This window comes from Triturus cristatus, chromosome 6 (assembly GCF_964204655.1).
Source record: "Triturus cristatus chromosome 6, aTriCri1.1, whole genome shotgun sequence".
Classification (NCBI taxonomy): Eukaryota; Metazoa; Chordata; class Amphibia; order Caudata; family Salamandridae; genus Triturus; species Triturus cristatus.
This window is the reverse complement of record NC_140589.1, coordinates 1937309788-1937325365: the sequence shown is the minus strand read 5'-3', so window position 1 is coordinate 1937325365 and position 15578 is coordinate 1937309788. Positions and strand designations below refer to the sequence as shown.

At 52.2% G+C, this 15578-nt stretch overlaps 1 protein-coding gene across 1 annotated transcript in view; it reads right to left on the bottom strand.

The window, feature by feature from the left end:
- LOC146822537 (N-acetylneuraminylgalactosylglucosyl-glucoside beta-1,4-N- acetylgalactosaminyltransferase 2-like) overlaps nucleotides 1-15578 on the bottom strand; it is an 811926-nt gene that overhangs the window by 675856 nt on the left and 120492 nt on the right. Inside the window, exon 2 of the mRNA XM_085613659.1 lies at nucleotides 11809-11946. Coding sequence (XP_085469785.1) covers nucleotides 11809-11946 — 138 coding nt within the window. The remainder of the gene's footprint in view (nucleotides 1-11808; nucleotides 11947-15578) is intronic.

The window sequence follows — 15578 nt, the reverse complement described above, 5'->3', positions numbered from 1 at the left end:
ACCTTATGAGCCCCTAGTATATGGTATGGGCATAGGTACTTCACAGGCCTACCAGGGGTTGAAGCATGTATTATGCCACCCCTGGGAAGCAGACTAAATCTGACACCACAGGCCTGCTACTGCAGCCTGGGTGAGGTAGTGTTAGCCCTCCTCACTGAGGTATAGGTTCCCTATATCTCACCTTACACACACATATAAGCCTATCAGTCACCCCTAAAGCAGGCCCGATCAATCCCGAGGGCAGGGTGCTTGGTTTACATGTGAGGGGGTGCCTCTGCCTGAGCAGGGCCCCTCTGCAGCTCTCAGAGTCTATTCTCTGTAGCGGTTTGTGGATGCGGTTAAACCATATACTCTTAAGTGCATTATAACCTCGCGGTAAATGCTAACTCTGGGATGGCTGCATCAAAACATGTTGTGTTTGGTGTCAAACAATTTGGAATCCTACCCCCACACCAGTAACTGGAGTGGGAGTATGATCCCACCCTTCTAGAGGGATAGACATGTACCTACTGTGGAAATACGGTAGAATCCTGAAAGAGTCCTGGCATCACAAAATGGATGCCACCAGCACAGACACTGGGCTGCCCTCCTGCTGCTGACCAAAACTCACAGTGGAGGAGACCCAACAATAGGCATCCTGTCACAGGGAGGTGTCACCACCTTCCAGACAGGATTTAGTGTATTGGGGCTGGGTGGGTGCCCTCCTAGAGTGCTTTGAAGTCCTGCACTGGGGAAGCAGTAGGCTCCTCTGTGCATATGCCAGCTCAAACCGGTTATGGGGCTACCTGCCCCTGCTCTGGCACGAAACTGGACAAAGGGAAGTGGGTGTAACAACCCACACCCCTGACCCTCCCGAAGGAGTGGTCATAGAGCTAGTCCCTCCCTTTCCTTTAGTATAAGTTAGGGAACCCTTGCCATTGCAAACTAGATATCCCTGAACGATGCTCTGAAGAAGAATCCTGGACCTTCGACGTTCCACTACCTTTGGAAGACTGAAGAATCTCCCTTGGAGTCAAGGAGTTACTCCCCTGCTTGGCAGGCACCAAAACTTTGCATCAACGGTCGCAAACTTTCCCGCTCCCGCCGGAGTCCGAAGTCCCTGCAGCCCCGGAAGTGGATTTCCTGATTTCTCGAGGGCCATCGTGAGTCCCCAGCAGAGCTGAGGCGAGTGGACCCCATGAGTGACTAGGAACAGCAATACCCGGGTACCGTGCACTTTTTTCGAGTGCAATCCATTCACGGCATTCTACGAACTTGTGCATTGGACCACGTGTGGTCCAAGCCTCCAGCAGGATTTCCACCGAAGATAAGAGGCCTACCTCGTCCCGAGTGACCGTGGGCTCCTGTGAAGTGAATCCTCCCGAGGCGTCTTCGCGATCCCTTGCCCGTTGGCTTGTGGGTCCTCTGAAGACTTTTCTATCAAACCAAAGGGGTCCCCTGGTTGCTCCAGTCCTGCCCTAACTTACCCTTGCTTGGTGAGTCCCTCAGACCTTGCTGGTCTGCACCGCTGACTTTCTTCACTTTCCAAGAGACTTGCTGTTTCCAAGGTTTGTTGGTTCCAATCCAGTTGCCGACACCTCAGTAAGCTGCAGACTTCGTGGGACACTCCGAATCCAGCTCTTGGTCGTCGTCGACGCCTCCTGGACCTCGTGGCTGAAGAGTCATGACCCCCGTGATCACCTGAAATCACTCGACGACTGTGGGCATCCATCTTCCTGGGCCCGGGTCACTGGCAAGTGACTTTGAACACTGTCTCCTCTGCTTTCAGGTCTTCTTTCTTCTGAATCTATCCTTGGATTCCACCGGACACTTCTCCTGTCTTCACAAGCAGCAAGTCTTCTTTGGCTCCCACTGAAAATGACGCCGCGACCCGACACAAAAGACACCTATGCACCCGGCTTCCCTGAGTGAGGTATCTCGTGTACTCTGGTGCTCCTGTGTGTGTTGGCTCTAGAACTACTTACCCTGTAAGTGACTTGCTTGTAGACTCTCTTGAAGTACCCTAGAACTTTAAAATTCCAACCGCGACTTGTCCCATTGAAGTCTATTGGGATCCGTGGCTGTGCTCTCACACTGCATGCGTCTCCCGTGGGTCCTTTACTTACCTGCCTTGGGTGGATTAGTGAGGCCCCAGCGCTCCTGAAGGCCCTAGGCCTTCTCCCTTCTCAAGTCGTTCTTCTTATACCTCATTTTTAGGATATGGTCTGGTACGCCCCTAGGGCCGCAGCCATATACGTGCTTAATTTGTTGTAAACTGTTGATTTTTGCATATGTTGCTGACTTCTAATCTCATAAAGACATTAGTAGTGTGACTAGAAATTGAATATGCTACTTACCAGTATGCATCTGTTCTTGGCATGTAGGGCTGCTGACATTCATTTCTGTGCATAGATCGCCGCCTAGTGTTGGGTCCGGATGTTTGCACGTTGTTGTCCTGGAAGAGTCTTCAAAGTATCCTTGGATAGGTGACTCCTCCCCTGGACTACAGTGCGCATGGGCATCCTCTCCATGCTCAGATTGTTTTTCGCCATTGTGGCAGTGATGGAGTAGATACAGTAAGTGATGACCATGCTTTACAGTAATTCTGAGAGCTGCAGCTGCGACAGGCGCCGGGGAGGAGGGAGGGCGATATGAATGTCAGCAGCCCTACATGCCAAGAACAGATGCATACTGGTAAGTAGCATATTCAGTTCGAGGCATGTGGGCTGCTGAATTCATATCTGTGCATAGAATGTATAGCAGTGCCCTCTATTAGCGGCGGCTACCCGTGCCAGCTGCAGCGGTCTGAAAAAGAGTTTTGAGAACAGCCTGTCCTACAGCTGCCTGCTGTTTTGATTGCACATCTACACAATAGTGTTTGGTAAATGTGTGTGTAGTGGACCATGTGGCTGCTCTACATATATCATGCAGGGGAATATTTCCTAGAAAAGCCATGGAGGCCCCTAACTTACGAGTGGGCTCGTGGGGGAATAGTTAATGTGCGTTTTGCCTTTTGATAACAGATTTGAATACACTTAACTATACATCTGGCTATCCCTGCTTTGGAGATGGCGTTACCTTTGTGGTGCGGGGCAAAGGCAACGAACAGTTGTTTTGTCTTCCTGAAGGGTTTAGTCCTGTCGATGTAGTACATGAAGGCCCTCCTTACATCTAGTGTATGGAGTGCCCTTTCTGCGACAGTTTGTGGGTTTTGGAAGAAAACGGGCAGTTCAATAGTTTGATTCATGTGGAACTGCGATATTACCTTGGGCATGAATTTGGGGTTGGTACGTAGTACGACCCTGTTGGCGTGAACCTGTATAAATGGCTCTTGAACGGTTAGTGCCTGGAGTTCACTAACTCTTCTTAAAGAAGTGATCGCTACCAGGAAAGCTACTTTCCAGGTGAGGAATTGAATCTCGCATGAGTGTAGAGGTTCAAAGGGTGGACCCATTAGGCGTGTGAGGACCAGGTTGAGGTTCCACATTGGAGCCGGTGGGTGGCTAGGTGGAATGACTCGTTTGAGTCCTTCCAAGAATGCTTTGATGGCAGGCACTCTGAATAGTGAGAGGTGCTGCCTGGTTTGCAGATAGGCTGATATTGCGGTCAAATGGACACGTATAGAGGTGTACGCCAGATTGCATCGGTATAGGTGTAATAGGTAACAAATGATGTTTTGGATGGATGCGTCCAGCGGGTTAATGTCATTATTACTGCAATAAATGACGAACCTTTTCCATTTGGCTGCATAGCAAGCTCTTGTAGTGGGTCTCCTGGCCTCCTTGATGATGTCCATACAGTCAGGTGGCAGGTTGAGGTAGCCAAACTCTAGGACTTCAGGAGCCAGATTGCCAGGTTCAGCTGTTGCGGATCTGGGTGCTGAATCTCTCCATGGTTCTGCGTCAAATGCGCGGGTTTGATCCGCAGCCTTTGATGCGGCACCACGGAAAGTTCGAGGAAGGTGGTGTACCATGGCTGGCGTGCCCACGTAGGAGCAACTAGGACGAGTGTCAGGGAGTGTTGTCTGAGTTTGCGAGCCACCAGCGGTATCAATGGCGCTGGGGGAAAAGCGTACGCAAATCTGCCGGACCAGTTCATCCATATCGCATTGCCCTGCGATTGCGGGTGTGGGAACCTGGCGGCAAAGCTTTGGCATTTTGCGTTTTCGCTTGTGGCGAATAGGTCTATCTCTGGATGACCCCACTGCTGGAAGTACGGTTGGAGTACTGATGGGTGTAACTCCCACTCGTGCATCTGGTGGCTGTGTCTGCTGAGCAGATCCGCCATCTGGTTGTCCTTGCCGGGGAGGTGTTCTGCCATGAGGAACATGTTCCTCTGAATGGCCCACTTCCACATGCTCTAAGCCAGATGAGACAACTGTGGAGAGTGTGTTCCTCCTTGCTTCTGTATGTAGTACATGGCGGTCATGTTGTCCGTCCGGATCAACACGACTTTGTTGCACAAGTGTACTTTGAATGCCTTCATTGCCAGGAAGATTGCCATCAGTTCCAGAAGGTTGATGTGCATCTTCTTCTGTTGTGTTGTCCATAGTCCCTGCACTGTGTAGTGGAGTACATGAGCTCCCCATCCCTGGAGAGACGCGTCCGCTGTCAGTATTATTTGTGGAACAGGCTCTTGGAACGGTCGGCCCTTGCAAAGGTTTTGTGGATTCCACCAATGCAGAGAGTTGTATGCCCGACCGCTCACCAACACTAGGTCTTTCAGCTGTCCTTGAGCCTGACTCCACTGACGTGCTAAGCACTCCTGAAGCGGGCGCATATGTAGTCTCGCGTGTGGGACCATGAAAATGCAGGAGGCCATCATGCCTATCAACTGCATGAACACTCGCGCAGGAAGGGAGTGTTGGGGTTTGAACTTGGAAATCAGCATTTGCATGCTGTTGATCCTCACTAAATTTGGCTGAGCTGTGGCCGCCAGAGTGTCTATAGTCGCACCTAGGTACTGTTGTACGTGTGCGGGCTGGAGATGGGATTTTGGGTAATTTAGTGAGAATCCCAGACTGTGAAGGAGGTGAATGGTGCGGGACATGTGGCTGGCACATTGCTGGGCTGACTTTGCTTGAACGAGCCAGTCGTCCGGGTAAGGGTAGACGTGTATGTGTGCCTCCGTAGATGTGCCGCCACAGTAGCTAGGCACTTTGTGAAAACCCTGGGTGCTGTTGTCACGCCGAAGGGAAGGACTTTGAATTGGTAGTGCTGCCCCTGAACAGTGAACCTGAGGTATTTTTTGTGTGAGGGGTGAATGGGTATGTGGAAATACGCATCCTTGAGGTCCAGTGTGGCCAGGAAGTCTCCCTGCTTGAGCAGCAGGAGGACTTGCTGTAAAGTGAGCATGTGAAAATGCTCGGAGAGAATGTAGCGGTTCAGGGGTCTCAGGTCTAATATAGGTCTGAGTGACCCGTCCTTTTTTGGTATTAAAAAGTACAGGGAGTACACCCCCGTACCTTGCTCGTGGACGGGTACGACCTCTATTGCGCCTTTTAGTAGCATGCTTAGCACCTCCTGCTGTAAGAGCGTTAAGTGCTCTGAGGACATAGGACGGTGTTTTGGAGGTATTGTGGGTGGAGTTGAGGTTAATTCTAGGCAGTAACCGTATTTGACAATGTCTTTGACCCACCTGTCCGTGGTGATGGAGTTCCACGTGGACAGGAACCTTTGTAGCCTTCCCCCGACAGGTGTTATCTGGTCGGGAGGAAGGGAGAGGGCGTCACTGTTTGATCTTGGGGGAGGACCTGGTGTTGCCGTATCCGCGTCCTCTGCCCTTTGTGCTTGAGCCACGATAACCACCCCGGGTGTTTTTATCGTAGGTGCTTTGTGTGTTGCCTTTGTTGTAGGTTTGCTGTGACCCCTGTCCTCTACCTGCTCCTCTATTTCCGGGGCGACGAAAGGAGCCGCTCCGAAAGGACTGCGTTTGAAGAGCCCCCATGGACTTTGCAGTGTCCGTGTCCTTTTTTATTTTCTCTAGGGTGGTGTCAACCTCTGGCCCGAATAAGTAGTCGGGGTTGACAGGCTGGTTGAGGATGTTATTTTGTACCTCAGGTTTGAATCCGGAGATTCGCAACCAGGCATGTCGTCGCAACATGACGCTAGTGTTTATGGCTCTGGCAGCTGTATCTGCGGCATCCAGTGCACACTTGATGGATGCGTTTGTGAGGAGTTGTCCCTCCCTGATGAGGATCTCTGCACCTTCTTTGAATTGGTCAGGGAGATGTTGGAGTAATTGTTCTAGTGTGTCGTAGTGTGCTCGATCGTAGCGGGCGAGGAGCGCCTGAGTATTGGCAATGCGCCATATGTTAGCTGCCTGGGCCGCAACCCGTTTGCCGGAGGTCTCTAGCACCTTGGACTCTTTGTCCGGGGGAGGAGCATCACCTGTTGTTTGCGAGTGTGCCCGTTTGCGAGCATTCGCAACTACAATGGAATCTAGAGGTAACTGGCCTCTAATGTAGGTAGGGTCCCCAGGCGCCGACCTGTATTTCTTGTCGATTCTGGGGTTTATTACTCTTGCCCTGGTGGGTTCTTTGAAGATGTCCTTTGCTGGTTTGAGGACACCCTTTAACATGGGTAGAGTTTTTATATTCCTTTCTGAGGATGCGAAAGTATCCATGAGAAAGTCGTCCTCCACGGTGTCAGAGTGGAGTTGCACCCCATGACTGGCCGCAGCACGTTCAATTAGGGCGTTGAATGCGGCAGTGTCCTCTGTGGGAGATGTTTTTGCTCCATAGAGTTGCGGGTCCTGTGTATCCATAGGTGCACCCGAGCCTACAGGGTCATCCCAAGCTTGGTCAGGGTCCTGTTGGCCTTCAGGGTCCATCTCTCCGGGGTAGGGGACGTGGTCACCCATGTAGTCCTCCAAAACGTCAGTGTCGGAGTGTGTGGGAGAGAAGGACTGTGGATCCTGGTAAGAGGAATGGAGAGGTTCGTAAAGAACTGGTTCCGAAGTCACTGGCAGCTTTTTCTTAAGCGGGATCCGGTAGGAGTCCAAAGCTGGCTCTGAAGTTATTCTCCTCTTGTGGAGCACCATCCTGCCGGTGTCGGCGTCGATGACATGTGACGGAGACGCCTCCGAAGGAGAGCGTTCGGCAGGCGTGAACGTGGTGTGGGTGACCCGATGTGACCTGATGGTGTTCTGATCTGGAACAGTTTTGGGGCCGTGGATGGCGGCAGGCCAAAAGTGATATTGGTCGGTGCCGAAGAGGCTGTTGGAGCTTTTATCGGCTCGGAGCCTGACGTGTCCTGGAGGACTGCTTTGTGTTTGGTGCGTTGCGCAGCAACGGTCCGCACCTGGAGTGCCATTGAGTCCTTTGTGCCGTCCGCTTCTGTAGAGGCGGGCGTGGACTTCTTCGGTGCCGGCGAGTCATCGAGTCGAGGGGCGGTAATGGCCGTCGACGTCTTCGATGAGTGTGCCTTTGGTGGTGCCGTCGAAGCGGGGTGAGACGCAGCAGGCAGTTTGACCTTTGGGGTCGGAGCCGATTGTGTCGGTGCCGGTAGCCGAGGAGGTTTGGTGGCACCGAAGCTCTTTTTCCGTGTGTCGGCGCCGACGTCGGCTGCTGCAAGCTCGGCACCGAAATCTTGTTTGGTGCGGTCGGCGCCGACGGATTTTGCTGGCGTCGAAGGTGTGGTGGGCCTCGATCCGACCAGCGTCACTTTCGGTTTCGGTTTCTGGTGAACCAATGCAGCTTTCGGTTTCGGTTTCAAAGAAGGGAAACCAGCCTTTTTGGGTAGTAATGGCTGCCGCTGAATGTCCGAGGCCGGGCCAGAGGGCGGGGCCGAAGAACTGCGGGATAGGTCTTGGGTAAGGCCCGAAGGCGATCCCTCGACCGGAGCCATAGACTGGCGCACTGGGATATCCTCAGTCTGTACGGGTAGGCCTTGCTCGTCACCGGAGCTACTCTCTTCGGCCCCTAAGGCCTCATTGTAGTCTCCTACCTCGGTGTCGGCTTCATCTCTGGAAAAGAGTCGTTCTTCGACGTCTTCCGATCCGGAGTCGTGTTCGGAAGCGGGGCTGGAGGGTAGGTTCTCCACGTCTTCGACATCTTCGTCTTCGGCGCTGAAGATGTTGGCTGGGGCCGGTGCCGCTTGCTGCGCTTCGAGTCTCGCTGCTCGTCGATTCCGAAGAGTCTTCTTGGATCGGAATCGGGCACAGGCCATACATGTAGATTCGTCGTGATCCGGTGAAAGGCATTTGTTGCACACCGGATGGACGTCGATATGGGGATATTTCGCATTGCATACAGGACACCGCTTGAATGGTGTCCTCGATTCCATCGTCGATGACGGGTCGATGGTCGGCTAAAATGCGAAAAAGTTGGTTCTGGAAGTTAGTAAACTAACAATATACTATCGATACCGATCGGGAACAGTACCGACGCGAACTAAAGGCCTTTTGGCCTGGAAAAAAGTTTTTCCTAACTTGAGTCAAGATAAGCACATCCGAACCCAATGGCGGAAAAAAACAATCTGAGGATGGAGAGGATGCCCATGCGCACTGTAGTCCAGGGGAGGAGTCACCTATCCCAGGATACTTCGAAGACTCTTCCAGGACAACAACGTGCAAACATCCGGACCCAACACTAGGCGGCGATCTATGCACAGATATGAATTCAGCAGCCCACATGCCTCGAACACATATATATTTTATATATATATAACTGTGTGGTGTCCTTTCATTTGGTAATTCAAGAGATTATAAGGTAAAACTAGCTGCTTTACATTCCTCAGAGACTTAGCCAGAAGGCTGCTCTCCACAGCTACCACTAGGATAGCTTTCTTTAAAAGGTTGTCTTAAACCTATCTACCTTCAGAGTCAAATTGGACTGGTGTAAGGTGGCCACTTTAACTAGTGACCAGCATATGCCAGGCCAACTTCTCACACGGGGTAAAGTGGTGCTTGCACCCCTTACTGTGGTATAGGCTACTTATATCACTACCATTGCACACACATATAAAACCTATAAGTCACTCCTATGGCAGGCCTTAACAATCCTGAAGGCAGAGTGCTTGGTTTTTATGTGAGAGGGCGCCCCTGCATGAGCAGAGCCCCTCTGCAGCGTTCGGAGTACCTCCTCTGATGCTGTTTGTGGTGCAGCCTGACCATATACTCTTAAGTGCATTATAACCTTGCGGTAAATGCAAACTTTGGGATGACTGCACAGAAACATGTCATGTTTGGTGTCAAACGCTTTGGAATACCACCCCCCCCCCCCGCCAGTTCTGGCGGCGGGGGTAGCATTCCACCCTTCTAGAGGGAGAGACATGTTCACACTGGCCTAACCCGGTATGACTTTCTACAGCCCTGGCATCACTAAATGGATGCCTCTGCCACAGACACGGGTCTGGCCTCCTGTTGCTGACCGAAACTCCAGCAGGGGAGGCCTGGACAATAGGTTTCCTGTCCCAGGGAGGTGTAACCACCTCCCCAGACAGGCAGATGTGTATTGGGACTGGGCGGGATCACTTTCTGGTGCTTTGAAGTCCTGCACTGGGGGCACACTTGGTGCCCCTATGCATAGTCCATTTCAAATCGGTTGCAGGGGCTACCTGCCCCTGCTCTTGTGCGAAACTGGACAAAGGAAATGGGTGTAACCACCCCTCTTTCCAAACCCTCCCATAGGTGGGTCCCTAGAGTATGTCCAACCCCCAAACTTTGAATAAGTATGGGAACACAGTCCTTGCGATTTTAGATTACCCTTGACGAAACTTAGCACTATATATATCCTGGACCTTCAACGTTCTACTTTGCTTAGAAGACTGAAGAAATCTCCAATGGGGTCAAGGAGTGACTCCCCTGATTGGCAGGCACCAAAGAAGCAACTGACCGGTCTGCATCGCTGAAGCTCCCGCCGGACGCCGAAGTCTTTGCATTACCAGAGGTGGATTTCCAGACTTCCCCGAGGCTACTCTGAGTCCACAGCGAAGCTGAGGCCCGTGGCTATCGTGGGTGAAGTGGAACCGTGACCCCTGGACACCGTGAACTTTTGCAGCACCAACATTTTTCTTGTCTTCCTCGATGTTGCGCTTTGGGCTCCGGGTAGCCCCATCCTTGAACATCTTCTGCACCGAAGATTGCTGGCCTCCACTCCACGAGTGACCTGTGGGCCAGTTTCAAGTGCGACCGCTCGAGGCTCCTTCGCGATCGCTAGCCCGTTGGCTAGTAGGTCCCCACGAAGGCAACTCCTCTTCTGATTGGGCTTCCCTGCTTGCTCCAGACGTGCCCCAACATACCCTTGCTGGGTGAGTCCCCCAGACCTTGCTGGTCTGCACCGCCGTCCTTTCTCTGATTCCAAGTGACTTGCCGTTGCCAAGGCTTGTTGGGTCCAATCTGGTCGACAACACCGCAGCACTCGACAAACTTCGTTGGAAAGCTTGAATCCAGCTCCTGGACCTCGTCGCTGAAGAGTCAAGACACCGGTCAACTCACCTGAAGCACCCGACATCTGTGGGCATTGGTCTATCGTGCCCCTGGTCACTGGCAAGTGACCCAGACTCTGTCCCCTCCACTTTCAGGTTCCTTCCATCCTAGATCCATGCTTGGATCGCTTCGGACACTTCTCCTCTTCACGGCATCAGCACTTCTTCGCCAGCTTCCATTGAAATCGACGACGCGACCCGACACCAAAAGACACCTATGCACCCGGCTTCCCTGGGAGAGGTAACACAAGTACTCCGGTGCTCCCGTGGGTGCTAGCCATAGAACTTCCTAAGTCCAAAAGGGTTTGGTCCAGACTAATTTCTAAGTGTCCCTAATCTTTAAATTTCCAACCGCGACATTGCCCATAGAAGCTAACAGGAACCCGCGGCTGTGTTCACACACTGCACAGGGCCCCCGTGGGTCCCCTGTGTCACTACATTGGGTGGTTCCTTGGGGTCCCAGCGATTCTACAGGCTCTATGTCTAGTTCAGTCGTGGTTCTTATACCACTTTATTGGTATATGGTTTGGTACGCCCCTAGGGCCCAAACGTGTATTTGTGCTATTACGGTTGATTGCTAACTTGTAAATTAAGTACTTCAAACTCCAGTCTCATAAAGAGATTAGAGGGGTGTGTTTTATCTTAAATACATATATTTTAAATATATACCTGGTGTGGTTGTCCTTTCATTTGATCATTCAAGAGATTAAAGACTGGTAAAACAAGCTGCTTTACATTTCTTCAAGACTTAGCCTGAAGGCTGCTCTCCATAGCTACCACTAGGATAGCTTTCAATAAAGGTTGTCTTTAACCATTCATCATAAGGGGTTGTTTGGACGGATACAAGATGCCCACTATAACTAGCGGACAGCATATATCAGGCCAACTTCTCACAGAGGGGGGATGCAGAAGGAGAGCTCAGAGGAGTGAGAGTCAGGAGGGGAGCTCAGGGGAGTGAGAGGGGATGGAGAGCTCAGAGGAGAAAGAGGCCCAAGGGGAGCTCAGAGGAGTGAGTGTCTGAATGGGAGCTCAGAGGAGTGCGAAGGGAAAGGGAGCTTGGGGAGCAGTGAAAGGTAGAAGGGGAGCACAGAGGGGCAGACGGGAAACTCGAAGGAGTGAGAGGGGGGATCCCAGAGGAGTGAGAGGCTGGAGGAGAGCTCAGAGGAGTGAGAGGAGGGGAGAGCTCAGAGGGGCAGAAGGGGAGCTCAGAGGGGCTAAGGGGAGCTCAGAGGGGCAGAAGGGGAGCTCAGAGGAGCTAAGGGGAGCTCAGAGGGGCTAAGGGGTGCTCAGAGGGGCAGAAAGGGAGCTCAGAGGGGCAGAAGGGCAGCTCCCAGAGAAGCTAACATAGCACTCCATGGATCAGGAAGAAGCATAATGCCACAAATGAGATCTCGGGGTTTACCTCTTTTTGAAGTGTTCAAACTCCTTTTTCCGCCTCTGCTTTACAGACTCGAGTTCATCTGGCTGAAGAGCGTCCTGGAAGTGGTCAACATGCTGCACCTTCGGGTCCTCACACTTACAAGGCTTCTTAGGAAACATCCTGGAAAGAAAGACCTGAAGGTCAGCTTGGGAGCACCTCATAGCAGTAACAGCAGACATAGTCCAAGGACTGCTCAGGTGAAGGTGAGCAGCAGTTGTCTTCCTAGGAGCTGTCTCGGAAAGAATCTTGACTCTCAGCACTGATCAGCATTGGTCTGCCTAGGAGCTGTCTCATAAGGTGTCTTCACTCTCAGCACTGATAAGCATTGATCTGCCTAGGAGCTGTCTCGTAAGGGGTCTTCACTCAGCACTGATCAGCATTGGTCTGCCTAGGAGCTATCTCGTAAAGGGTCTTCACTCTCAGCACTGATCAGCATTGGTCTGCCTAGGAGCTGTCTCATAAGGTGTCTTCACTCTCAACACTGATCAGCATTGGTCTGCCTAGGAGCTGTCTCGTAAGGGGTCTTCACTCTCAGCACTGATCAGCATTGGTCGGCCTAGGAGCTGTCTCGTAAAGGGTCTTCACTCTCAGCACTTATCAGCATTGGTCTGCCTAGGAGCTGTCTCGTAAAGGGTCTTCACTCTCAGCACTGATCAGCATTGGTCTGCCTAGGAGCTGTCTCATAAGGTGTCTTCACTCTCAACACTGATCAGCATTGGTCTGCCTAGGAGCTGTCTCGTAAAGGGTCTTCACTCTCAGCACTGATCAGCATTGGTCGGCCTAGGAGCTGTCTCGTAAAGGGTCTTCACTCTCAGCACTTATCAGCATTGGTCTGCCTAGGAGCTGTCTCGTAAAGGGTCTTCACTCTCAGCACTGATCAGCATTGGTCTGCCTAGGAGCTGTCTCATAAGGTGTCTTCACTCTCAGCACTGATCAGCATTGGTCTGCCTAGGAGCTGTCTCGTAAGGAGCTTCACTCTCAGCACTGATCAGCATTGGTCTGTGTTGGACCTGGCCCTTTTGGCAGGTTCACCCCTAAACTTTTTGCATTTATCCTGGCCTTTGTCCCTATGTAGTGTTAGTAGTTTTAGGCCTGTAGGCAATTTAGCACTGTGTCCCATTGTAAAGTGTGTGCGCTCTGTGTTACATTTAGTGAGACTGGCCTGCCCTCCCATAGGAATGCATGGGGGATATGTGTGTCCATGGTAGTTCCTGATGTGAGAGGAGTGCAGGGGCAAGTTTGGTATGTGCGAACTCGTGAGAATAAATGCTGTGTGCAGATTTATTGTGACTGATGGAGAAGTGCCACTTCTAGAAGTTGGCATTTCTGTGTGATGTGAATTGCCTGTCTGGCTTGTGATTGACAGGAGCTGAGAGGGCTGGGAAATCCCAGGAGCCAGGGTGAGTCTGCCCGGTGGTGAATGGAGAGATCTGCATGTAGATGGGAGGGAGGAGTTGCACCTGGGACCTGAATGGGCTGGGCCTTCCCTTCACAATGCTGGCTCCACCTCCTGTGGTGCGTCTGATGTCCCTGACCTGTCCTGTGAATAGAGAGGGGAGCTGGGCAAAATAAAATGCTCCTAAACCAGTTGTATCTGGTCCTCCCCTTGCCCTACAGTTGCAGAACAAAGGAAAATGCTGTATAAAAGAAGGGGCTGTGTCCCCATGAAGATGTTCTTGTTTTTGGAATTGAAACTACCAGGGGCGTGCTGCTGCTGGGGCCCAGGGGAAGGCTTGCCTCCCTGGGCCCTGCCCTGCCCCGGGATGTCTGGAGGACTTTCCTTTGCTAGGAGCTGTTTTGCTCCATCTTTGATGCCTCCAGGACATTTTGGACCTTTTTGCTGTTTCCTTGATCTACCAAGGACTTGGTGCTGTGCTCCTAGCGCCCTGTGAGCGCTTTATTTTGCTTTCCCCCGCTCTGCCCGATGTATTGCGGGTGCCCACCCCGCATTTGGCCTGCTTCGCGGGTGCCCACCCCGCTTATGTGTTGAGGAACGCGGGTGCCCACCCCGCTTATGGGTGGAGGAACGCGGGTGCCTACCCCGCTGTTGTATATTTAATTTGAGGGAGCCTACCCCTCATTGTGCTCGCCGAGAGGAAACCACCGCTGCAGCCCGAGTCGCGGCCAGGGCAGAAGTCAGGCAAGGATGTGCCAGGCGGCGGGCGGGACTTCCGGTTTTGCGAAGGAAGTCCCGCGCACGCCGCCTCAGAAGCCGCCCGGAGCAAGGAAGATGGCGCCTGCCTGTGCGGGGCTCCCATGGCTGAGGGAGAGCCCCGCAGGCGCCACGAGTGGAGAGTGAAGGCGGAGGGGGCTCGAGGCACATTACCGTGCCTGCCCCAACCGCGTGTGAAGAGCTGGGTCCGGGTGCGGAGAAGCGGAGACCGGAGTCCTGCCACATAGTCCCGGTGAGTGGGGGCTCCATGTTTTGTGCCCTTCGAGGCACAGGGCCAGTTATATATCTCGAGCGGCCCCGTCTTGCAGAGGCCGCTCCAACAGTGGGGACATGGTTATTTTAAGAGCCCAGTGTGGCTCCAACAGGCGATAGGCTTATTTGTAGAGCCCCAGAGGGGCCCGTGCTGGTCCCCGTGTCAAGGAGCAGTGTCGGCGCATGGGTGGCCCTGGTTGCGAGGGGGCTGCCCCAACGACAGGGGATATGCTGCTTTCCAGAGCCAGATGGCTCCAACATTGGGCACAGTGATTTCAAGGACCAGTGAGAGCCCATGCCGCATTTTAACTTTTACAGCTGCCCAGCAACTAGTGGGCAGCTGCATCGTATAGGTCTTTTCATTTTAGGGGACATGTTGAATCCAGGAGTGAGACGCACTCCTTCGCCCCCATCTCTTCCTACACAGCTGCGCAGCACTTAGTGCCAGCTGCTACGTTTAGGCCTGCGCAAAGTACGCACCCTTGACTTGCTGCATAGGCAGCGAGCCCTGAATTTTGGGACACAGGGCATTTGAGCCCCTCTTTGGGATGGCCAGTTGGCCAAGGGGATTGTTAGGTTTATAGGGCGCCAGGCCCCAATGTGATTATGGTGCTAGGAAATGTGATTCCTGTAGAATGATTTACGCACAGGTGTTGATACCTCTAAATGTGTTTTATGATTATGAGGTTGGTTCGCATATTATGGTTTATGCTAGTGAGAGTTATTCCCTAATGTAGTTACACTTAGGAGGTTAGGGTCCAATGCGTTTAGACTGGTGAGATGATGGCCTCATGTGTTTATGATGGTGAGGTTGGCGCAGAAGGTAATTCGTGCCTGGTGTGATGCTGTGCATAATGTAGTTTATGTTACAGGCCAATGCTAAGTACAGTGATTACCAGTAGTCACTGGTTGTGTTCTATGTTTATGATAAGTTCTACATTTACTAAGTTCACTTTGTGATGGTACTGACAGTGGTCCAGTGGGCCCTGTCAGGTGTAAATAATCCCTTGTAAATATGACCTAGTGCCAGGTGGCACCCTCTATATATGTGCTTACTATTCTAATGTGTTATGATAATACAAAGGCTTTTTTTTATATAACCTTGTGTGGAGTTTCTTTTGTGGTGGGCCTGGGATGTTGTTGCTGTGTGCGTGCGCAAATGCTTTACACATTGCCTCCGGGATAAGCCTGACTGCTCGTGTCAAGCTACCAAGGGGGTGAGCAGGGGTTATCTTTGGCGTGTAACTTCCTTGCCCTGACTAGAGTGGTGGTTTCTGCCTGGCTGTGGCGCACACCTCAGCCAATCAGAAATCCCATTTCTAACATT